The sequence below is a fragment of the Urocitellus parryii genome, chromosome 6 (genome assembly GCF_045843805.1).
Source record: "Urocitellus parryii isolate mUroPar1 chromosome 6, mUroPar1.hap1, whole genome shotgun sequence".
Classification (NCBI taxonomy): Eukaryota; Metazoa; Chordata; class Mammalia; order Rodentia; family Sciuridae; genus Urocitellus; species Urocitellus parryii.
In genome coordinates, this window is record NC_135536.1 from 119,930,585 (window position 1) to 119,955,999 (window position 25,415).

Sequence of the window (25,415 nt, forward strand, 5' to 3'; positions counted from 1 at the left end):
TGCTTTCTTGGAAACAGTTGTTTCATTCAGTATCTTCCTTACCCTTGATTACTTTGTTCACTTATCCCTTCCATCTGCCTGCCCTCTTTCCCCAAGCATATTTATTGCTGGAGAGCACCAGGCCCTTTGGGTCCACAACCATTTATCTTACAGCACTTGACTTTTACCCTCTCTGCCCTTTCTCTCAGTTGCTTGATCCCATTCAATTTCCCCATGTCCTCTTGGTCATTGTAGAACTTAGCCCACTCTGTTGATGAATACCATTCTGTCCCAGCATTCTCCCTTGGGCTACCATGTGATGCAGCAGCCCTACATACTTGTCATCCAGACAACTTAGCCACATGCCTCAGCTGTGATGAGGCAGAAGGCACAAGCTAATGCATTAGTGCAATTCCAGTGGGCCCTCCAGGAGAAAATATATACATTTTCACATATCTAATAGTTAGCAAATCCTTCTTAAAGGAGGGAAGGCATTATGGAAAAAATCAGTAGTGGTATTCTGTCAGCCAAATAAATTGTGTGTCTTTTAAAGGTTGATTTTCAATCATAACCCTATGTTGGTCCTTCTCTGATTTGAACCACTTTGGATGAAAATTGTTTTCCTACAGTTAATGCATTGTTAGTTAACTTAATGATGCCTATGTGTAGAACCACAGCCATATCTCTGATTCTGCCTAGTGTAGCACAGAGAGCAGGTTTATTCAATTCCTTAATTGCTTTCTTACCTCCCCAAATATGAACTGACAAGAAACCTCAGTACACTCACAGCTACATCCTAGACATTTTTACCAGTTGTGAAGTTGAGTCAGTAGGTTCCTGCCCCATCTTTGGAGCTGGCTATAGCATGTACCACTGAGTAGAGCTAGAGCAGAGCTGGAGGAGACTTTGACATACATCTCTTCCTTCTCCTCATCTGGCATTTAAGGGGCAAGGATGTATGTTTTTCAGTGTTTAAATATTCTATATTTTATTATGAAATATATCAGTGTACATAAAAACAAAATAATAGATACATGTGTATCCACAATTAACTGATAACATTTTTCTTTATTTTAGACTTTGATTTTTATATTATTATTTAGAATCCAAATACAGATGCAGCTGCCTCTGCATCTCCATCCTTTTTCCCTTACTCTGTCCCAAGAGTTAAATCACTATGTTGGGGTTTATGTATATCATTTCCGTGTGTGTGTGTGTGTGTGTGTGTGTGCACTCATGTGTATCCATAAAGAGCATATTCTACTTTCTATTTTCATGATTTTTTAAAATTTACATATATGCTTTGATACTGTTTTGTCAATTACTGATTTAATGCTGTTAAACATAACATGTTGAAATTTTTTTTCAGCTTTATGTTGATTCATATAAATCTGGTTAATGCATTTTAACTGCTCTACAATTCTATTCTGTTCTGTGAAAAAATTTCTAACTTGTTTATCCATTTCCAATAGTTTCTTACTTTTCACTATATCAAGTAATGATGTAGACATCTTTATAGAAATTTACTTTGTACTTATTTGAGAGTTTCTTAAGGATAAATACCTAAAGGAGGAATTTATGGGTGACATGACAAGTGCATGTTTAACTTCACCTGGTAACACAGAATTGTTTTCCAAAGTACGAATATTAGCTCCCATCACCAAAAACTAAGAGTTCCCATCTCCACAAATCTTTGCCAGTGCTTTGCAATGGTATTTGGTTGTTGTTTTCATTTAAATTGTGTTTATTTTACTACTAGTGAGACTGAATGTTGTTTATCAAATATTGGTCAACCAGAATTCAGTTACAGAAAACAGAAACTATTATAGCAATATTTATTTATTTATGATACTGGGGATTAAATGCAAGGGTACTCTACTTCTCAGCTACATCCCCAGCATTTTTTTTTTTTTAATTTTGAGACAGTGTCTTGCTAAGTGCCCAGGCTGGCTTTTAACTTGGAATCCTTCTGCCTCATCCTCCTGAGTTGCTGGGATTATAGATGTGTATCACTGTAAGTGACTATTATGGCAATTGTAAGCAGAAATGGATTTAACACAGAAAATTCAGTACTTATAAATTTATCTATGCTCATTTTCCAGGAATGACTCCCAGAACAATTGTGCAAAACTAAAGTGGTATTATATCTATCAAAATCAAGAGTTACTATGTATTTTATAATCAAGAACTATGCTGAACCAGTGGAACTATTCAGTTCAATAGCTCATTGCCTTAACATAGCAAGAAGCTACCACTACCCATGCTACAATAGTGTGCCCATCTTGTCTCTCAGCCTCCAAGATATTTCCATAGACAAACAAAATGACTTTATGAACACACTTTGCAAATGAAAAAATACACAAAAGTAGTCATTAGTTCATTTTTACTTTCTAAATTTAGCTTTTAAAACCAGACATGGTGGCACACCTGTAATCCCAGTGACTTGGCAGGCTGAGGCAGGAGGATCACAAGTTCGAGGTCAGCCTAGACAACTTAATGAGCCCTTGTCTCAAAATTTAAAAAAAATAAAAATGACTGGGGTTATAGCTTAGTGGTAGAGCATCCCTGGGTTCAATCCCTAGTACCAAAAAAATAAATAAATTTAAAGTTTAAATGAGAATACAGCTAATGGCTACTGTACTAGAATATAGTTCTTTATTCTTTATTTTTCTAGTTCTAGCAGTTACTAAAAGAGGAGTGTTAAAATCTTCAACTATGATAAAAGATTAAATTTGTTTCATGCATCTTGAAGCTCTGTTATTAGATATGTTTTAGTACTATTAACGTCTTACAGATGGAATAGCATAGCCCTCTTTTCATTATTTTTATCTATTTGTGTTAAATACTCCTTGTTTTGGAATCTAATTGTTTAATATTAATATGCCTCAGCCAACTTCTTATGCGTATTGTTTAGTCTGTTTTGTTACATCTTTGGTTTTTTTTTCTTTAAACACTTTAAGATGCCATTTTATTCTCCTCTGACTTCCATCATTTCTTATGAAAAAACAGCTTTTATTAATATCATTTTTTCCCTGTAAGTTACATGTCTTTTTTCTCTCCAACTTTCAATCATTTTTTCTTTTTCCTTGAGTTTCAGGAGTTTGGCAGTGATTTGCTTAGATGTAGTTTCCTTTAGGCTTATTATGATTGAGGTTGGATAAGCATCCTGAATCTATAAGTTGTTACTTTTCCACCAAAATAGAAATCTGTTTTAAAATACCTTTTCACAAAGAAAAGTTAAGGTCCAGATGCTTTACTTGTAAATTCTCTGAAACATCTAAGAGAGAAGTAATACCAGTCATACATACAGTCTTTCAGAGGAAACGAGGAAATACTTGCCACTTTATTTTTAATGCCAGTATAACTTAATCTGACCAAAATATTCCAAAAAAGAAAATTACACATTAATATTCCTTGTGACCATAAATGTAGAAATCCTTAACAAAACTTTATAACAATTAAATCCAGCAAGATATTAGAGGATAATCCATCATGACCGAGACTTATTCTATGACTGCAAGGTTAGTCTCACCACTCAGAAATTACCATATTAATAACCAAAAACCATATCCTTCTTGAAAACTAACATTGCAAGCTACATTTTCATGGATAATAGCAAAAGACAGAAAGCTTCTGGGTCAAAGACAGAAAATAATTATTAACAAACAGCAAGCAGTTTGAGCTATTCTCACCCATAAATCTCACAGGAATAATAGAGGGTGGGCCCAGATGAATGTTGCACATACAGTGGGTTTGCATCATAGCTGAGAAATCTCACAAGCTTAAGAAGTCCCAGTCTTTTATAATAGATCTGCTGAACCTTCACCTGGAGAGGGACATTGTCTTTATTACACTGGACAACAAACAAACTTACCCTTTAAAAGCTATAAAGGAAGAATGTTTCACATCTCTGTCTTCTAAGGCTTTTCCTTTTATAGATATTTATCAGAAAAGATTATATAGCAAAAAAGCTGTCACTTCATCTTTTCATAAGGCATGCAGAAATCAGAAACCCATGAGGAATTATTTCCTGACACTGACCCACCCTGCAAAAATAAAAAAGACATTATATAATCAGTAGATGCAGCAAAAGTATTTTACAGAATACAACACATTCATGTTATTTAAAACATATGCATACATACAGAAAAGTGGGAAATGACAAGAAAATCTACAGTACTTTATGATTCACAAGAACTGTTCTTTTTCACCATTTTTATGTAGCATTGTTGCTGAAAATGCTAGCTAGTTCAGTAAGGGGAAATTTTAAAAAGGCATAAAGTTAGTAAAAAATAAAACTTGTTATTTGTAGTGTCATGTTACATATTGTAGAAAAACAATGTAATCTGCCAAGAAAAATAAAAATAATTGAAACTATAATGAGGTTTCAGCAAGATTGGAGGATATAAATAAAACTCGTACAGAATTCAGTTGTGTTGCTATGTATACCATCAAATAGTTAGAAATTAAAACTTGGACTGGGGATATAGCTTAGTGATATCGTGCTTACCTGGCATGCATAAAGCCCTAGGTTTGATCAATACCACTGCCAAAGAATAAAATAAAATTGAAAAAATAATGCCATTAATAAAAACCATCCAAAAATATCAGATATCTCCAAATAAATCTCATGATAGAGTTGCAACACCTCTATGAAGCATGACTGATAAAAATAAAGAAGACCTAATAAATAGAGAATATATATCATATCCATGGGTCAGAAGACTCAATATTATTAAAACACTATGTCTTCCCAAGTTGATTTACAGATTTAATGCAGTACTAATCAAAATCCTTAGTAGGCTCTGATAGAAATTTATAAGTCAGTTCTAGAATTTATGTGGAAATGCCAAAGATCTAGAATACCCAGAACCATTGTGAAAAAGAATAAGGTCAGAGAATTTGCCAGATTTTAAGACTATAGTGTAAAGATAGCCTCCAAAATAGGGGTTTTTAAAAAAAAAAAAAAAAAAAAAAAAAGCCCACAGACCTCACAAAGTCCAAAGTTTGTGAGGTTTTTGGTTTGGTTTGGTTCTGGTTCTAAGACTTGGTATCGGAAACCCACTTAAGCCCTTTTCATCTTAAGACTAGATTGTTGTAACTTAGTATGGTCATTATTAGTCTCAGAAATAATTTTACATCCTTATTTAAAAACTTAAACTTTAGTAAGGAACCCCCCCAAAAAAAATATCCCACAAAAAAACATGTTTACTGGAAAGAAGACTCTTACCAGGGGTCAGTAGATCTTAGAATGTTTCAACTCTCCTGCTTGGGCTAGTGTTTTGCCCTTCTTTGAACCTCAGTTTCTTTCTCTATCAGATGGAAATAGTAATGTAATCTTCAGATAGTGAATTTGGTTTTCTTATACCCTGCTTTATTCAAAGTTTTAAAAATATAATATAGGTACCCATATCAAGAAGCCTAAACATTTGTGTACCTCTTTAATTCAGTAACTCTAGTTTTGGAAAGTAATCTGAAATCTGGCAAAGATTTGTACACAAAATATTAATCACAACCTGGTTCATAATAGTGAATTTTAAAAACAACCAAAAAGTTCCAAAAAATTCCATTTCACTGTATTCAATCATTAAAATTATGTTTGTGACCTCTGGAATCTAGATCATTTAACAGGAAAGACTTAGTTGAAAAAAAAAACATGTTATGTGATACCATAAGCATATACTCAGCAAAATTCAATTTGTGCCAGAGTGTATAGAATATATAATCAGGTTTCATCAACAAATAAATTTGAAAAGAGGGTTAAAAAGAGAAAGAGATGGAGAGGTAACCAATAGATTAAAGAAACTTAAGACATATTAATTAGTCATAATGCATAATTCTCATTCTTTTTTAATTTAAAAAATAATAACGTCGGGCTGGGGATGTGGCTCAAGCAGTAACTCGCTCTCACCTGGCATGCGCGGCACTGAGTTCGATCCTCAGCACCGCATAAAAATAAAGACGTTGTGTCCACCGAAAACTGAAAAATAAATATTAAAAAATTCTCTCTCAAAAAAAAATAAAATAATAATAATAACGTGAATCAAGTTATACTATTTGCTCTTGAACAAGAATTACAGAAACTAGGGGCTGGGGCTGTAGGTCAGTGGTAGATCACTTGCCTAGCACAGGTGAGGCACTGGGTTTGATCCCCAGCACCATATAAAAATAAAATACAGATATTGTGTCCACCTACAACTAAAAAATAAATGCTTAAAAAAAGATATTGTGTTCATCTAAAACTAAAAAATATATTTAAAAAAGAATTACAGAAACTATGTTTAAAAAAAAAAACTTTCTCTCACCTGTAAAAGGAAACAAAGTATATAACCTTAATTGTGAGAAAAAAAAAAAAACAAATGCAAGCTGGGAACATTCTACAAAACAACTTGCTGGTATTCTTCAAAAATATCAATATCATAAGAGAAAAAGAATGAAAAACTGTTTTAAATTAAAGATCTCATAGTAAATTCAACACGTAATCCTGACAGAGTCATAGACAAGGAAAATGAAATCTGTGAAGGACATAACTGCAATAATTATTGAAATGGCAATATTAACCATAGATTAGATAATAGCATTTTTTTTCATGGTACCTATTCTGTGACTATGTAGGGGAAAAATTGGAGCTCGATGCCAACACTCCAAGTATGGTATTAGAGCTTTGTCTATTAACTCTACTGTGTCTACTTGGCTTCATTTTATAAGCAGATATTCTCCATGTAACAAATAAGTTGGCTACCAGCAACCCCCAGACTCATGTCTCTTGGTTTAGATAATCCCAGCAGAAAGAGATTCTTGATATGGTCATGTATTAATCCTCCTCAGGTCATGTGCCCATCTGAAACTACTCATTAAGACACAGGTGTTAAGTAGTTTGGCTATCCTGGAGCACATGCTAGCTCCTGCTGTCAGAATACCATATTCAGCAACTCAGAATGTGCTAAGCAAACAGAAACCAAAGCTTTCATATTCTGCTCCCTCATGGAGTTCCTGGGAAAATTCACTGGAATGATAAATGTAAAATACTTTTTAAATTAAAAAGTTCTGTGCAGGGCTGGTGCTGTAGCTCAGTGGTAGAGTGCCTGCCTTGCACGTGTGAGGCACTGGGTTCAATCCTCAGCACCACATAAAAATAAAGATATTGTGTCCATCTACAATTAAACAAAAATTTTTAAAAAAAGTTTTGTGCAAAGGTAAGAGCCATTTCTAAAAGCTCATTTCATTAATTTAAACTATAATAAGATTCTCAATGTGTGTGTGTGTGTGTGTGTGTGTATGTGTATGTGTATAAATCAGCTTCCTTCACTAGAATAGGACTTGTGATCATCATTTTATACTTCCCAATTTTAAAACTTTAGAGGAAGTTCAGTAGCCCAGGTGGATATATTTGCTAATGTAACAGGAGAAAGGGGACATTATTTTGCACCTTCTAAATAGTGAACTTGGAGGAGACCACCGACATTAATTATTCATCAAATTCTTCCTTTTACAAAAAGATGTGTTGGCAAATGAATAGTAATGGGAAGCATAATGTATTTATAAGCAGAGATATCGATTCCTTTGCACATAATGCCGAGGGTTAACATGCTGATTTTCGGAACTACTTTATTTCAGTCCTATCCTTTTCATACATGTAAATGCAGTAGCACAGAGTCTTTATAAAATCTTTAAATGAAGATTGATTTTTATACAAGGCCATTTTTAGTTTCAAAATATTCTTTTCAATGATTCCTGCTTCATAGACAAATAGAAGAGCCACTATTATCAGCCCAGTTTAATAAACAGCTTTACAAAACTAACTAGTTTATTAAACTAAAAAAGTGAAAGTGACTTCTTTCATGTTTTGTCAAACCTCAGGACTGGTACTTTTCAGAATATAAAACAATTAGGCTCTCAATGCTTGTTATGCTTTGAATGGTGATGAGATTTTATAAAATGGAGAACCAATAGTTGGAATTAGAATTTTAAGTTGTAACAAGAATATCTTGGTCACATCATCATAGCTTCTAAATCCCCGCATTTGCTGAATTTGGCATTTAAAAGTACAATGGAATAAATTGCTTTACCTGTTGTTGGACTGTTTAGATCAGGAAGAATGATTGGATAATCATTTTAATCATTTTTGTTTAAAGATAACAATTACAATAACCAAAAGAGAAAAAAGATTATTGACATAGCTGACTATTTAGGATGAAATCTAAGAAAATTGATACTGGAAGTGCTTTACTCAAACCAAGACAGTCCAAATCTGTATATGATAAGATTTATCATGGAAAGTCAAGATGTTTCTGGCCTATGCAAATTGATAACATCCGTTTTCTCCCCTACATCTAGCTATGTGGTAAACATGGGTCTGATTGACAAATTGTGTGGCTGCTTCCTCTCCGTGCAAGGCCCAGTAGATGAAAATCCCAAGATGGCCACTTTTCTGCAGCATGCTGCAGGACTCTTACACGGAATATGTAAGCTGTGCTTTGCTGTCACTGGAAGGTAAGACTCAATTTTTGGACCATCTCTGGGTCATTTCATAGGTATATAGGTATCATTTGGCATCCTTTCCTTCTTGTCTTTTCTTTGTCATTTGTCTTGGTTTTTTTATGTTTAAGAAGTTGACATTTATTAAAATTTTGAGGAGGGCTGGGGTTGTGGTTCAGTGGTAGAACACTTGCCTAGCACATGTGAGGCACTGGGTTTACCCACTTCTCAGCACCATAAATAGATAGATAGATAGACAGACAGACAGACAGACAACTAAAACATAAATTAAAAAACAAGGTAGGGGATGTGGCTCAGTGGTTAAGTGCCTCTGGATTCAATCCCCTTAAAGAGTCTTGATTTCATCCAGTCCTTCTACTGAGATCCAGAGGAATCAAGTGATTCTCCTTGAGTCCATGAGTCAGACCCTCAACACAGCATAACACAACCTCAGTGCTTGTGTTCACCATTCACCTGCTTTTAATTATAGCCTCCTAAATTTATTTATTTTCCTTTTTGTTCCTTCCAAAGTACTTCCATAAATAAAGGAAGGGAGCCATCTACAAACAGTAGCCCCCTGAAGTTATGAAGCCATAACCCTGGGCATGGTTAAAGTCATTGTGCCAGAGACTACTGCTGGTCTGATTGGCTATATATATTTAGTGTACACTAAATGCCAGTGACTCAGAGTAGGGGGTGTGTGTGCACACGCGTGCGTGCACAAATGTGTGTGCAGTGTGTGGTGCTGGGATTGAACTCAGGACCTCTTGCATACTGGGCAAGCACCCTACCACTAAGCTACATCCTGAGCCCTGTGCAGACTATTTTATGAGGATGTCTTTTTTTTTCCTAGTTGTTGACTGACCTTTATTTTATTCATTTATTTATGCAGTACTAAGAATTGAACCCAGTGCCTCACACAGACGAGGCAAGCGCTCTACCACTGAGCCATAACCCCATCCCTGAGGATGTCTTTTAAAATGAATATCCTCAACACTTTTTACTCCTTTATGAACAGAGTCCCTAAATCCACCTATTTATCTTTTCTCTTACCCAGTCTCTCACCAGCATTCTAGAAAGATTAAAACTGAGATGTCAGGGAAGCGCAGCATGGCCTGTATTCAGTATTCCAATGGAAAAGCTGAGAACTCAGAAAGTGATTATTTGGGGTCTTTTACCTACATAGGGTTAAGTATTCCTGTGATATACAGAAGCTAGCTACAGTATTGGCTATTTATGGGGCATAGGCACTTGCCAGCATCATAAAAGCTACCATGCTGCCCAGCTAGTTCCTCCCTGATGGTGTCTTCTCACTCAAGAGACCCTTTTTGGCTTTGACTGTTTTACTGTACATACCATCAAACTTGCCAGCATCTCAAATCTGTGTCACCTATACTTTTGAATCTGGATGAATATCACAAACATAAGCATTTCCATATGTGTTTGTTGTTCATTAGTAGACTTCAGTTTTCACATATTCAGTCGCTTGAAGTCTTTGGGACTTGAGAGAAATCTAAAGGTCATCCAAGTCTCTCATTTTCATAGACAGAAACACCAAGCCAAACTACTTGAATTAAAACTCAAGACTCCTGACTTGGTGCTTCTGCCTTGTACACTTGACTTTTTTATATTATTCGGAATGCAGGAGTGTGTATTACATTTCTTTGAAGATTTTCTTCATTCCATGGATGAAAAACAGATCCTTTTCTTTGATGTGCAATCATGCCTTTCTGACAACAGTCAGAGTATCTGCCCTATGCCAGATTGGTTAGTACTAAGCTAGGTACTTAGCAGTATTGCCTTCAGGGAGCCGAGACTCTAGTGTGGGATCAGATTTATAAACTATAACTGTAGCAAAAGAACTGTGGTATAAGAGTGTGTGCACAGAAGAGGAAGGAAAACACTTCCAGAAGAGATCAAAAAAGGTTTTAGTAGGCTTAATCTTAAAGGATTCAAGGCAAATGGAGGAACAGTGCAGTTGAGAATTTGTGCACTCTCTGGTGTAGCAGACATTATTTGGCCCATCTGGCAATCACCTGGCAACATCTTCCTATATTTCTCTACCTGAGGATGTTTTCTGGATAAGGAGCTATTAGCAAGAGTGCAGGGAAGTTAACACCTTCCAGAGTAACTTTCAGGCAATGAATTAGAAGATAATACTCCAGCTTCCTTAGCCATCAGTGAGACAATTCTGAGGTGTGTTCTATACCTTATCTCAGAGAGTCCCCAGCAGTAAGCCATTCATTAACATATCCTTGATTTCCTTCCCTACTTCCTCAAAATAATCTACTTGCACCCATCTCCTTGTTTTAGGATCTGCTTTGGGGGCAACCCAAACCAACAGTTACAGATATGTAAGACTTTATGTCATGTTCAGTTTGAAGCTGCTGTGATGGAGAGTAGCAGGAGATGAGCTGTTAAATGAGCTCCTTGAATGATAGTTCTTCAGAGGCTCAAGGAAAGACAAGGGCTAGACAAGAGCTATGAAAGGATACTGAAGTTGTTTAAGAGGGATCAAATTTCTATTATAGAAGGAGCATTCCTGAAAAGTGTAGGGATCACTGGAAATGGCCCAGAGGCAGAAGGATTAGCAAGAGACTCCTATAAAATAGAAGAAACAAAGTCCCTGTAGGGTCAATGGAAAATGGGGAGGAGCAAATACATTTTGAAGAGGTGGAATAAATGTAGGAGAGATAGCACAGGGTTTGATGATGTGGGAGATGAAAAGAAGAAGAAATCTAGAATGATTTCCAAACTTCTGTTTGAAAATTTTAAGTGGTAGATGATATAGTCTCCAAATTAGGGAAAATAAACAGTTTTTCATAAGGGAAGCATGAGTTCAGTCCTAGAAATGCCTAAAGATTATCCAAGTAGACCAAAGTCCTTGTGTGCATGTGTGAGAATATATAACTATCTATGTAACTGAATTTTAAATAAATCAGTAATATATTCTTGGTTTTCCCCCAGTATAATTGTCCTTTTTCAACCTCAATTCCTTAGCAAATTTCTATTAGTAATACTTACTACAGGGGCTGGGTAGGTGGCTCAAGCAGTAATACGCTCGCCTGGCATGCGCGGGGCACTGGGTTCGATCCTCAGCACCACATAAAAATAAATAAAGATGTTGTGTCCACTGAAAACTAAAAAATAAATATTAAAAAATTCTCTCTCTCTAAAAAAAAAAAAAAAAAAAAGACTTACTATAGTCCCACCAGCAGTATATGAGTGAACCTTTTTCCTCACATCCTCGCCAACACTTATTGTTGCTTATATGCATAATAGCTGTCATTCTGACTAGAGTGAGATGAAATCTTAGAATGGTTTTGATTTGCATTTCTCTAATTACTAGTGATGATGAACATTTTTTCATATGTTTGTTGATTGATTATACATCATCTTCTGAGAAGTGTCTCTTCAGGTCCTTGGCCCATTTATTGGGTTGTTTTTTTGGGGTCTAGCTTTTTGAGTTCTTTATATACCCTAGTGATTAGTGCTCTATCTGATGTGTGAGGGTAAAGATTTACTCCCAAGATGTAGGCTCTCTATTTACCTCATAGATTCTTTTGCTGGGAAGAAACTTTTTAGTTTGAGTTCATCCCATTTATTGATTCTTGATTTTAATTCTTGTGCCACAGCAGTATGGAGATTGAATGGAACCACCATTTGACCTACTATCACTCTCCTTAAAAACAGCATACTACAGGGACACAGCCACATCAATGTTTATAGCAGCACAATTCACAATAGCTAAATTGTGGAACCAACCTAGATGCCCTTCAATAGGTGAATGGATAAAAAAAATTGTGGCATATATACACAATGGAATTTTACTCAGCAAAAAAAAAAAAGAAAGAATAAAATCATGGCATTTGCAGGTAAATGGATGGAATTAGAGAAGATAATGCTAGGTGAAGTTAGCCAACCCTAAAAAACCAAATGCCGAATGTTTTCTTTGATATAAGGAGGCTGATTCATAGTGGGATAGAGAGAGGGAACTGGGAGGAATAGACGAACTCTAGATAGGGCAGAGGGGTGGAAGAGGAAGGAAGGGGGCATAGAGTAATTAATGATGGTGGAATGTGATGATCATTATTATCCAAAGTACAGGTATGAAGACACGATTTGATGTGAATATACTATGTATACAATCAGAGATATGAAAAATTGTGCTCTATATGTGTAATAAGAATTGTAATGCATTCCGCTGTTATATATAATTTTTTTAAAAATTTATTTTAAAAAAAGAAAGCTAAAAAATAAATAAATAAAAAGGATAGACTTTATAGACATAACTTAAACTTCAACAAACCTGATTGAAACCATGTATAAAATTTTTTAAAAACCTCAAAAAAAGACTTACTAAAAAAGCAAATATTCTAGAAAAAAGTCCAAGTGGTTTACTGATTTAATTTACCTAGGAAATCCTAATAGTAGTAGTGTAAGCTTTTACTCTGAATGACCCCTAATTGTTCTTCCTCTCATCCTTCAGCCTCCCAACATTTCCCAAACACCACCAAACCACAGGCGTTCCAGAAATTTTTCTACCTCTTCAGATATTTTTTACCTCTAATATCTGCATATTATTTTGTATTGCTCACCATTTCTTCATGGAAATTGTTTTCCAAAACTATAAACTACAGTTACCTGTTCGAGTATCTTGTTACACTCATTAGAGTTTCTGCACGAGGCCACAGCCATTTCTAAGAAGAAAAGTTGTGTGGTTTTTGCTTTGTTGGAGTAATTCACATAATGCCTGTTTTGGCTACCAGAAACCAACCAGAGCCAAAGAGTCCAGGAAGGCTTGTCCTCAAAGCCCTTTTGTGACTAGCAGAAATAAAAGACAAAGGGGAGCCAGAGAAGCCTTCAAAAATTGCCTCTTGAGCTGGCAAGAGCCTGAGATAATTAAGCAGACTAATTGATAGCACTGGCTTTGAGTAAACATTCTGCTGTCTGCCGGTGGCCAGGCCTTTGTGATGGTGATTACAGCAGGTCTGCCTTTGCCCTACTCTCCTATTATGCCCTTAATCTTCTAATTTTTACCTAGGTGTTCTGACAGACAATTTGGGTGTCAGAATTTGTGCTGTTAATCTTTGCTTCAGTGTGGGGGAGAAAAGCACTAGCCATGACTTCTGTACCAGGCATGATTTTGAACAATGAACTTGCATTTATTTCAGTAAAAAGTGAAATTATTATCCTCTGGTGAATGAGTTGATTTTATTTTAGGATTACTCCAGAATGTTAAAATGGGAATTGTTCACAAACTATGATTCTTAATCTTTTAACCCAAATTGAATAGTCTGTGTTTACTATTACCAGTTTTCTATTCTTGGTCCTAGAAGAAGTAAAAAGAAAAGCATAGTTTTTGAATCTCAGGGCAGTATCTCAACTTCTTAATTGGCTGAGGCTCACTGAGTGCCCCTTAAGGTGCTAACTCCTTAACAGAACTAATAGGATCAGAACAGTAATGAGTAATTATAAATTACAGCCAACACAGGCTTTTCACTTAATCAGCAGTCATTTACTGCACTCATAACTATGTTAGGCATGATGGTTGGGAGGTACTAGACCATGGTAAAAGAATTTATAATCCTTATAACTACACTGATGAGAGAGAGGGTGTGTGAAACTTGGTAATTCTGATTGGTTAGAGGCTATTCTGAATTCTAGAATATTTTTAACACAAAAGGAAATTTGTTGATATATATACCTGTATTCTTCATTTTCACATCCATATACTACACTAACAGAAAGTGCTAGCCAAAGCTAGAAAACCTATGTCCTATAAAATAAGAATAGTTTAAAATTTAGTCCATTAATTATGTGGATATAAATGAGTGCTTCTCAAGTGTTTAAGGATGCTTCCAAAGCATTTGTTGAAGTATAGGTAAACTTTAATTCTGTCTGCCTGCCTATCCATTCATTCATTGAACAAATATTTATGTAGTACTTTCTCTGTGCCAGGCCTTGTGCTAGTCTTGGGAGAAAGCAGAAATGACTCAGACATTGAAGGTGTCCTCAAGGATCTTGTAAGTTATTAGGAGAAAAGAGGTGCATATACAAATATTATGGTACAAGACAGAAAGTGATAAAGAAGACCAAATACAACACAGTAAAAGCACTTAACACTGCCAGGTTCAGTGGCTCACGCACTAGCTACTCAAGAGGCTGAGGCAGGAGGATTACAAGTTGAGGCCTGGGCAACTTAGCAAGACCTGGTTTCAGAATAAAAAGGGCTGGAACTAGAGTTGTGGCTCAGTGGTAGAGCACTTGCCTAGCATGTGTGAGGCCCTGAGTTCAATCCTCAGCACCCACATATAAATAAAGTGAAAAATCCAGTGGCAACTAAAAAATATTTTTAAAAAATAAAAAGGGCCGAGTACTTAGCTCAGTGGTAGCATGTTTCTGGGTTCAATCCCCAGTACCAGAAATAAAAAGAAAACGACTTAGCATATTGCCTGGGACATGTAAATGTTTAGTAAATGTTGGCTACTATTGATAGAGTTCAGAGGAAGAAGAGATCACTCTTAATGAGGGAATACCTGTTTTCCAGAGAAGCTAAAATTTAATCAAGGCCTTGAATGATGGGAAGGATCAAAAGAGAATTGATGACCAGTGTGATTCTGCAATCTGTACAATCAGAAAAATGAGAAATTATACCCCAATTGTTTCAAATGTATGCATTGCCAAGATCATTGTAATGTCATGTGTAGCTAATAAAAAAAAGAGAATTGAGAAAAAAGTGGACAAAGAAAATATTATAAGGAAAGACATCAAAGTAGAAAAATATACAAAGAATGAATAAAGTACTTTAACTGAATTTTGAGATGTTTAACTTGTGATTTTAATGCCTTCCAGAGGATAATGAGGTTCAAATGAGATAATAAATGTAAAAATACTTCGTAAACTACATAAAATAATTTACTAAGATGTGGGTAGTGGCATTAAAAACCTTTGAGGGCTGAAGTTGTAGCTCAGTCGGACTGGGGTTATAGCTCAGTGGTAATGCAGGTGAGGTGCTAGGTTCGATTATCAGCACCACATAAAAGTAAATAAGGTTATTGTGTTCATCTAAAAATATTAAAAAATTTTAAAAAACCTTTGAGCAGGAAAATGACCTGGTAGGAATTGTATTTTGGGAATATTAATCAGGCATCATGGAAAGAGTATTTTAGAGAGGAGGGGGAAGATAGGAGGGGCCATTGACAGTGGTCTGGGAAGGAGACAAAAGAAACAGAAAGAATGTCTGGAAACCCTTCTCAGGTCTCTCTTTTTATGTGGTGTCACTGCTATCTCAGGCCTCAGGCTTCAGACCTCATCATCTCTGTTCATTCCCCCTCCTATCCCTGATCTAATCTGCTACCACATTCTTTTGACTGAAAGGAACCTTAAATTCATCTCTCCAGTCCTCCATTCACGGTTGAATCCTTTCAGTAACCCTTCCAGTCTCAATTTGAATATATCCAGTGACAGAGAACTCATTACTTACTAAGGAGTCTATTCTGTCACTGATGAATTTTTCATATTTAAAAATCCCTCCTTATGCCAAGCTGAAATCCTGTCTCCCTCTGGCTCCCTGATAGTACTATTCCTGCTTGCTCCTTGGTGACATACAGACTAAACTAACCCTCCTCTTCTCCCTGAAATCCCCTGGTCTCACCATGCCTCACATTTTCCTTTGCTTTTCTTCTTCTTAGTCCAGTTGGTAGACTGTGATACAGATTACTCCAAAACCTAGTGGTATGAAATAACCATATATTAATTTCACAGACTATAGATCAGGAATTCTGTCAAGTTACAGAGAAGATGGGTTACTTTTGATCTATCCTGTCTGGGGCCTTGAGGTCACAATTATCTTGAGTACTTATTCCTACATGTCTGTGGTTGGTGCTGGGTGTCAGCAGGGGAGTCCCTAAACATATTAATTTGTTGACTTACAGGGATGGAAAGATGATCACTTCATTGTTGCAGTTCTTCAAAGGGTTATGACTGGGTTCTAAGAGCAAGCCTCCTGGAGTGATAGATCAGTTGGAAACCATATCATCTTTAATGACTTAGTCTTGGGAGTCACACAGCATTGCTTGCACTCCATTTTGTTCACCCAGGCAGTCATGAAGTCCCACCCAGCTTCATTGGGAGGAAAATAGTCTTGGTTCCTTAATAGGGAATACAAATATCCTAGCAGAGCTTGAGACCAGAAATTATTTTGTAAATATGTTTGAAGACTACAGCCAGAGTTCCCAGACAGCCTGGGTAACTTAGCAAGGTCTGTCTCAAAATAAAAAGAGGACTGCGGAGATGGTTCAGTGGTAGAGCTCCCTTGGGTTCAATCCCTAATAATGCAAAAAAAAAAAAAAAAAAGTGTGTGTGTGTGTGTGTGTACGTACAGTCTGTACATTCCAATCTATCCCAAAGATAAATGAATTCCCAATATCCTGTTCTCAGCTGTCTTCTCTTCTCTCTGGAATGTCTTATTTAGTTCTGTCACCCTATCTTTTAGTATCATCTGTCTTAACTCCTAAATCATTTGTTGTCAGAAGGCTTGGACAAAAGGTTTACTGGCATTGGAAGATGAGCAGTGAAGTGAATGCAATAGAACTAGGTCAGTGGAACTCAGGAAGGCAACATTTAGTGGACACCTTTAATATGCCCTGGGCTAGTGTGGGTTATCTCCCAAGAAGCATTCAGCATTCCTGCTCACACTGTCCAAGGGGCCATAACAGCCTCCAGACTAATAATAAGGAATGACTTCCCCTATCCTTCAGATCCAGAAAGTGAAAGTAATACAGAAACAAGAACTTCTGGGCTGCCTTGATACTCATGTCTGGGCAAGTGCTAGTGTAGAGACTTCTGAAAGGTCTATTCCAGCTAATATAAGCCCAAGTTGACTTCAGGGATGGAAAGATGATCACTTCATTGGTGCAGTTCAAAATGAGTGTCCACTATTGTGCTAAACACTATGCCAGAGAAAGAGGGACTAGCTGGGCCCAGCCCACTTGCCAGAGCAGATAGGGAATGATGAAGACAGACCCTGGATACATGGAAATGCTCACCAGGCTGAGCGCAGCAGCCTGTATCCAGGATATGCTTGCAGTTGGATTCCCATTTGCTGGGAATCCAACTGCAAGCAAAGTACTTAAGGACTTTGAAGAGGCAGAATCTAAAAAGGAAAACCTTTGTGTAGTATTGTGTTGTAAAGCACAGATTGGGGCATAAGAAAGATAGTGACAAATGACTAACACATTTGTCACTCTGACCTCTTGACTAAAGTGAGATAGATAATAATTGTACCACTTTGTTCTAAAAAGATCTCAACAAAAGTCTATACATTGCGGGGAGGGTGCAAAATTGGAATAAAAGAATATAAGTAGGAAAAAAGTAAATCAAGCCACAGCAAGTAAGGTTAAGGCACAAACCATATTCATAACAAGGCACTGGCAGACATTTCCTCTTGGAATTCCTACTGGCACTTTCTACCAGGAACTTATATTTAATGTCAGATCTTGAGCTCATTGGCTTTCACCTAAAGTAATCTATTCCTCCTGACTGCTTTATTCTGCTCATTATTCCAGTCATCTGACAAGATTTTTTTTGAGGGGGCGGAGGCAGGTAATGGGGATTGAACCAAGGGGTGCTTAACCACTGGGTCAAATCCTCAACCCTTTTTTAATATTTTATTTAGAGATAGGGTCTCACCTAGTTGCTTAGGGCCTTGCTTATTTGAGACTGGCTTTGAAGTTGCAATCCTCCTGCCCTAGCCTCCCAAGCCACTGGGATTACAGGTATGCACCCCTGATCCTGGCTCCAGCTAGATTTTAAGATCCAAAACCTTAGTCATCTTTGACTTTTCTTAGAATCCAGTCCAGACCTATCTGATTCAAAGAGATCCTTGTCCTAGAACTATGAGATGAACATACTATTTATACCTCTCACCCGATAGTTCTGTAATTTCAAGTTCATTAGTTTTCTTGCCTTGTTTATATGGTGTGTATGATTTCAATCAAAATATTTCCCTAAACCAGGAGTGGTGAAACATGCCTGAAATTCCAGCAGCTGGGGAGGCCAAGGCAGGAGGATCTCAAGTTTAAGGCCAGCCTTGGCAACTTAGTGAGACTCTGTCTCAAAATAAAAAAAAAGAAAAAGGCCAGGGAGATAGCTCAGTGGTAGAGTGCCCCTTTGTTCAATCCCTAGTATCAGCGGACAAAAAAAATTTCCCTAGGGGGAAAAAAAAATCTAAATATAAATATCCTCACCCTTAGGCACTTCGCACCAGGCTAGAAATAAATAAAGTATCAGGAAACAGTTTTTCAGAGCTAGTACATACCAATGTGTACCACTGACCTATGCCAGGATCCCATTTCTTGGGTCTACTTTTAACACAGGAAGAAGGGCCATCCACTCCTCATGTAAAGTATGAAGGAAACATCCAAGGCCCTCATTCCTTTGGCATGCCTTGCTAAGATCAAGTCTACCTTACTTCCTTCTATTCTTTTATTAGCAAATATTTTCTCATTACTAATTTATTGAACATTTGCTATGCACTAGGCACTTGTCAAGATATTGGGGATCCATGGGCTGGAACTGTAGCTCAGTGGTACAGCATGTTTCTAGCATGTGTGAGGCACTGGGTTTGTTTCTTAGCACTGCATATAAATAAATTAAATAAAGGTGCATCAACAACTAAGAAAAAACAATAAAAAGATACTGTGGATCCATTGGTAAATAAGATACTAGTCATGTAGAGCTTTTATAGTCTTACAGGAAGTAGGGAACAATAAACCAATAAATAAATAAGATCATTTTAGTCATTGATAAGTGACATGAAAAAATAAAACAGGGTAATATAGCTGAGTGACTTGGTCAGAGTCTTCCATAGATGTAGTAGTTAGGGAAGCCCTCTCTTGGGAAATGACATAAAAAGTTAAGAAGGGAACAACTGTGTAAAAGTTCATTTGAGAAGTCTAACTAATAATGACAAGGCCCTAAGGTGGGTGTGTTCCAGAAACAGACGGTGGATGCTAGAACGTGATGAGTAAGTGGTAGGAGATGAAGTCAGAGAACTAATGGCCAGAGAATGAGGACAGACATTAGAAATTTGGGTTTTGCTCTTAAGTATAATGGAAGCCATTTGGAGGATTTTAAACAGGAGTATGGCTTAAAAAGGAAAAAGAGCATTTGCTTACTCTGCAAAGAATGGATTAGAGGGGCAAGAAAGAAAGCCAGAAGGATCAGTTAGATCCTCCTAACTGATCAGCTGAGGTTTGAATGCCCTCAGCTGCGTCATTGGATATGACCTTCCTCCTCTTCTAGGATGGGAATAAAGTGGAATATTTGACAAAACCATCAAGTTCACTTTCTAATTATTAATAAAAAAAAAAAAAACTGTGTGATCATCACACAGCCTCTGATAGGACAGTCCTTGCCCAGTTACCCAACAGAAGCAAGTTCCTATTCCAGGCAAGAGACATCCTAGCCTCTGGCAGAGCCCCTGCAGCCCAACTGCCAAATCCTAAAGATAAGAAAGAGAGACCCAAAGTATCAGTTAGACTAGCCAAAACCAGCTCATCAGCACAGTGCCCTTTTTTTTTTCCAGTATGAGAAAACTGAAGCTAGAGAATTCAGAAGTGTCCTACCTGAGAGACAACAATCCTAGACTACAATTCCCAGATCTAGGAGAATATCCTTTTGTGAGTTACCCAGAACTGCCTGCCTTCTCACCTTGTAGGCTCCGCTCTTCTCTTTCTTACTCACCTCTAGTTTACCAAGACTGTCCTAAACCGGTTGCTTCTTAACTCTGCCACTTTCTAGGTCTCCCTTCAGACTTTTGCCAGAGCCCAGGAGTCTTTTAGCAGCCTCTCCCTTTACCTTCCATTCCCATTGGTGTTCTTTTGGTCTTGTCATTCCTGATTGTGGATCCTAAGCAACTGTTTTCACCATCTATCCTGTTCTCCTCAGGAGGGTTCCTCCTGAGTTCCTTTGAGTTCAACTGAAACTCAAAGTCAAGCGCTTTGGAAATTCTTATATGTAGCTGAGCTTCTCCCTACCTAATATTCTCACTTTTTAATTGCCCCTATATTTTTCCTCTTTAACCAAATGCCCCATCTTAGAGTGCACACTCATACATGCGCGCGCATACACACACACACACACACACACACACACACACACCACCTTGACTTTTCTCTTGCCTTTACCTGTCTGCTTAATCATCTCCATTTCCTTCAATAGAGCCCAAATTAGATTTTCATTAAACAAACTATTTTCTACATGTACCATATTACATAAGAAAGGGCTGAGGGGGAGATAGATAGGTATTGGGCACACACGTGTGTGTGTGTGTGTGTGTGTGTGTGTGTGTGTGTGTGTGTATGAGAGAGAGAATGATTATAATGTTCTAAGTAGATTCATATCTGTTTATAACATTCCAGCATTATTGTTATTTTTGTTTGTGGTGTTGGAGCTTGAACCCAGGACCTTGCACATGCTAGGCATGTGCTCTATCACTAAACTATCCCCAGCCCAACACTCCAGAATTGAACAAAATCTTAGATATCATCCAGTCTCATGCCCAGCTGAGGTTTGAATGCCCTCTGCTGCTTCATTGGACATGATCTTCCTCCTCTTCTAGGATGGGAACAAAATGCAATACTTGACAAAACTGTCCAGTTCACTTTCTAATTATTAGGAAAAAAATCTATAAGTTTATCTATTCCTTGCCTTTTGATAATTCCTCTTCTCTGGGGGTCATAAATACCAAGGGTACTACCTCTCCATCTCTAAGATAATCTTCATGTCCTCCAGTTCTGAGCCAATTTCCTTCAAATCTTCGTAAGATGACACTGTTTTCAGATACTTTTACCACACAAATCAGTTTTCGTGGGAACATTCTGACGTGTCATTGTCCTGAATCAGTGCAGCACCCGGAGCCGGACACAGCACTGTCAGAGTAGTCGTACAGTGCAGTGGAACAGAACTAAGCTTTCCTTATCGTGTGTCGTACTCCTGTGAGCCAAAATTGCTTGTATTTAACGGTAATCAACACTAGAGTTCCTCTTTTGAACTGATAGGCAGCTAATTTGCCAAGTGTCCCCCAACCACCCACTCCAGCTCACTGTTCACAAACTGTATTTCAATCCCCGGTCACTCTCCCTCTTCCCATCCTAAACACATACAGATAGTTTTTATAAAATATAAAAATAGGACTCAAAAATCATTTTTATATATTTCATCCTGTTTTTAGCCCTTGTTTTGGGGTAAACTTTTTTACTGATTACTTCCCCCTTCTTGAAACTATCTTCACTTTGCTTCTAGGATACCACACTCTTCTAGTTTTCCTCCTAATCCACTAGTTACTATTTTTGGTTTCCTTTGGTGGTTCCTTCTTATCTCCTAACTTGTAAATATTGGGGTATCCTAAATACCACCTGTGTATTGATGACTCCCAAATATCTCAGACCCAGACCACTCTGAATGCAGGCTTATATATTTAGTCAGTCATTCAACAAATGTTTATTGAATTACTTCTCTGTACCAGACATTGTTCTTAGCACTAGGGGTATATCAGTGAAATAGAAGATACAAAAGTCTGTACCCTTGGGAAGCTTATTCTACACAGTTACCAATCTATCACCTCCACTTAGATGTGTCTAGTAGATATCTAATTCAAAAAATGCTTTTCCTCCCTGGGCATGCTCTTTCCACTTCTTCCCCATTTATGTAAATAACAACCTTATTTTTCCAGTTGTGCCAAAAATCAGTGAGCCATTTTTTACTTCTTTTTCTCTCACATTCATATACAATCTATCAGTAAATCTTGTTGGTTTCCCCTCTGAATATTTTCAGAACCTACCCACTTCTTGCCAAATCCGTGGCTACCATCCTTCTTGATCCACCTTCATCTCTCCCCTGGGAGGTTGAAACAACCTCCTAATTGGTCTCCCTGCTTCTGCCTTAGCTCTTCTAAAGACTTTTCAACCCATGAGCTACGGTGATCATTTTTAATCCTAAATCAGTTTATGTCACTTCGCTGATCAAAAACTTCCAGTGGCTCCCCATCTCCCTCAGTAAGATCCTTGCAGTATCCTTGCATGCATCCCTTCCACACTGCCCTGTTTGCTGTTTCTTGGAAGGATCATGCATACTCCTGCCTCCAAGTCTTGGGATTTCCTGCTCCCCAACATAAAATATCCTTCTTCCAGATATCCACTGGCTTCCTTCCTCCCTTTCTATAGAATTCTATTTAATGCCTTAGAAAGCTTTTCCCCAACCACCCTATATAAAGTAGCATCACACACACCACTGCTTTTACATTTCTAAGACATGTTCCCTGCTCTTTTCTAGCACTATGCTATCTAACATACTGTACATTACATATTATACATTTACTAGTTTATTTGTAACTTCTTGCACAAAATTTAAGCTTTATAAGGAAAGGACATAGTGAATTGTGATGTCACTAGAAACAGGTTGGCTTCTTGGATTATCCCAGGAAATAAGAGCCAAAAACTGGAATACCTCTGCAAAAAAAGTTCACCTCTCCTTGAACGGTGAAGTTCTCATCCATCGCTGGAAAAGTAAGTTAATTAATCTCACTCCAACACTATGCAGATCTTGAGTGCTGTTTCTAGTTTTAGAGGCTAAAAATGGGGCATTCTTTTAGGATGCCTCAGAGATTCCAGAACTAAAGGCATGAACAAAACCAAAATCCAAGAAGCTAGGAGAGTAGTCTAGAAGATCCCCAACACTGACAGAGATCAGAGAAGATGCTACCAAGCCAGACCAGGAACATAGAGGGGAGAGGGACTTTAAAACTGCCCCAGCTTCTTATTTTAGACCAACGAAGGCCTGGTATATGAGTGGTTTATAATACTAAAGATGGAGTGGATGGACCTTGATTCATGACCACACAAATCCCTGCTGTTTTTGCCCAACTGTAGTCTCATTTAAGGCAAAGTAGGGATTTCAGACAGTGTGTAGGCATATTAATGGGCCAGTTATGGTTTTTCCTGATTGAATATAGCTGTAATGAACAGAAGTGAATATCCCACTAAGATCTCTAGTCCTGGAGTCCAAACAAAAACACCTTAAAATTCAGTAATATTTAGAAGATCTTTGTGTAGTATGAAAAATTTCATATCTGATTTTTTACATCTTTCATGTACTTTTAAAGAAATCTATATAACTTGTGCTTGATGTGAATAAGGCCTTTTACTTTTTTATTATAAACATTTAGATTTAAAGTGATTATAACTGACAGTTAAGACCAACAGGAGCCAGTAGCCTGTTCGTGGACAAATTATCTGTATTTCAAGCTAAATCAAAAGTAAACATTCTCTAAAGTCCCGTCAGGTCTGCATTAGTCCTCATAGAAGCCAAAAGCAGCACATAAGCCTTCCCAGTCCCCCTGTATTCTGTTTATTCACTTTAAGATGAACATATTTTTTTCCATGAAGCAGTATTCTATGCTTTTTTAACCATTCCCACATCTGAGCTCTTGAATGCTTAGTTGGTTTTCCTCAGTCAGCATTTTTATTTTATTAGGAGAATATTTGCAAAAGACTGAGACTGTGTTGTTTTATAATCTGTCAGATTAGTATTTTCCTAAATAACTATGCAAGAGAATAGCTGTCCTGATGACCTTTACTTTATTTATTTAGTTATTTTTGCATTTATTCTTTGGAAGAGGAAATAATGAATTTATGTCATTTAATAAATGATCAAAAAGATTAAGTATAAAAAGATAGAGCCATATTACTGAATGTCTGCAATAGAATATACTAATAATTTATTTTAAAGCAGTACAAGCAATAAGAGGGAAGTCAGCCTTCTGAATCACAGAGCAGTAAAATTCTTGCCACCAAGCAATGGTGTCACTCATTCTTGAGGTTCTGAGAGCATATTAGAAATTAGCTTCAGGGAAAAATGTCTTCTGTCTTGTCACTGGTTCTAAAAGGCAGTCAGTTTTAAACAAACACAGGCCTCTTTTTGGAACCTATATAATAAACTCAGACGCATTAATCTCTACTCATGTCTCTAGTTAGGGTCTGACCCCTAACTCTTTCAGCTTTAATGGAAGGAAGTAAGGGCCAACTGACATTAGCTAACATAAGTTTGTATAAAGAATCAGATGTGCCTATAAGCAAATAAATATCCTTTCTTAAACTTGTGTTTTTATTGAGTTCCATAAGATAAAATGTCTCCTCATGATGATACACAATTGCATTATAATGTGTGTACTTTAACAACATTCACTTAATTGCAAATTTTGATGTAAGAGACAGCAAGGAGATAACAAGAGATCACCTCTTGTTTGGACTGGATGCTTTGGTCCTTGTACAAAGCACTGCCCTTGGAGTCAAAAGTCCTGCATGGTACCCCTGCCTTTGCCACTTACAAATTTGTATGCCCTAAAGCATCTCAACTGATACGCGCATATTTTTGTTGCTTTGTGTGTAAATGGGAAGAATAATACTTTCCTACCAACCATCAAAAACTGTAATAAAAATGAAATGGCTGGGAGGAGGGGGTTGGGGTTGTGGCTCAGCAGTAGAGCGCTTGCCTAGGACAGGCTGGGCACTGGGTTAATCCTCAGCACCAAATAAATAAATAAATAAGCTGTGTTCGACTAAAACAAAATATTAATAAAAAACAAAGGAATGAAGTGGCTGGCCGCAGTGGTACACTCCTGTAATCCCAACAGCTCAGGAGGCTGAGGCAAGAGGATCACAAGTTCAAAGCCAGCCTCAGCAAAAGTGAGGCACTAAGCAAAAGTAAAAAGAATGAAGTGAAATGAAAGATTTGAAAGTACTTAGCAAATCCTGCCATATAAATGAGATGACAGTATTTCATAAGAGAGCTTCTTTCTTGAGAACCAGAGTATATCAGGATGTCTTATTACAGGATACATTCTTAGAGTATTAGAAATTGTGTATACATTCAGGGAAATAAATGTTGGAAGTGGT

General features: G+C 37.1%; 1 protein-coding gene across 5 annotated transcripts in view; it reads left to right on the forward strand.

Annotated features, from left to right (window-relative positions):
• Window positions 1–25,415, forward strand: part of Scaper (S-phase cyclin A associated protein in the ER) — a 433,811-nt gene that overhangs the window by 374,012 nt on the left and 34,384 nt on the right. For all 5 annotated transcript variants that reach the window (XM_077799449.1, XM_077799452.1, XM_077799448.1 and 2 more), the window contains one exon: window positions 8,317–8,472. In XM_077799449.1, coding sequence (XP_077655575.1) covers window positions 8,317–8,472 — 156 coding nt within the window. The remainder of the gene's footprint in view (window positions 1–8,316; window positions 8,473–25,415) is intronic.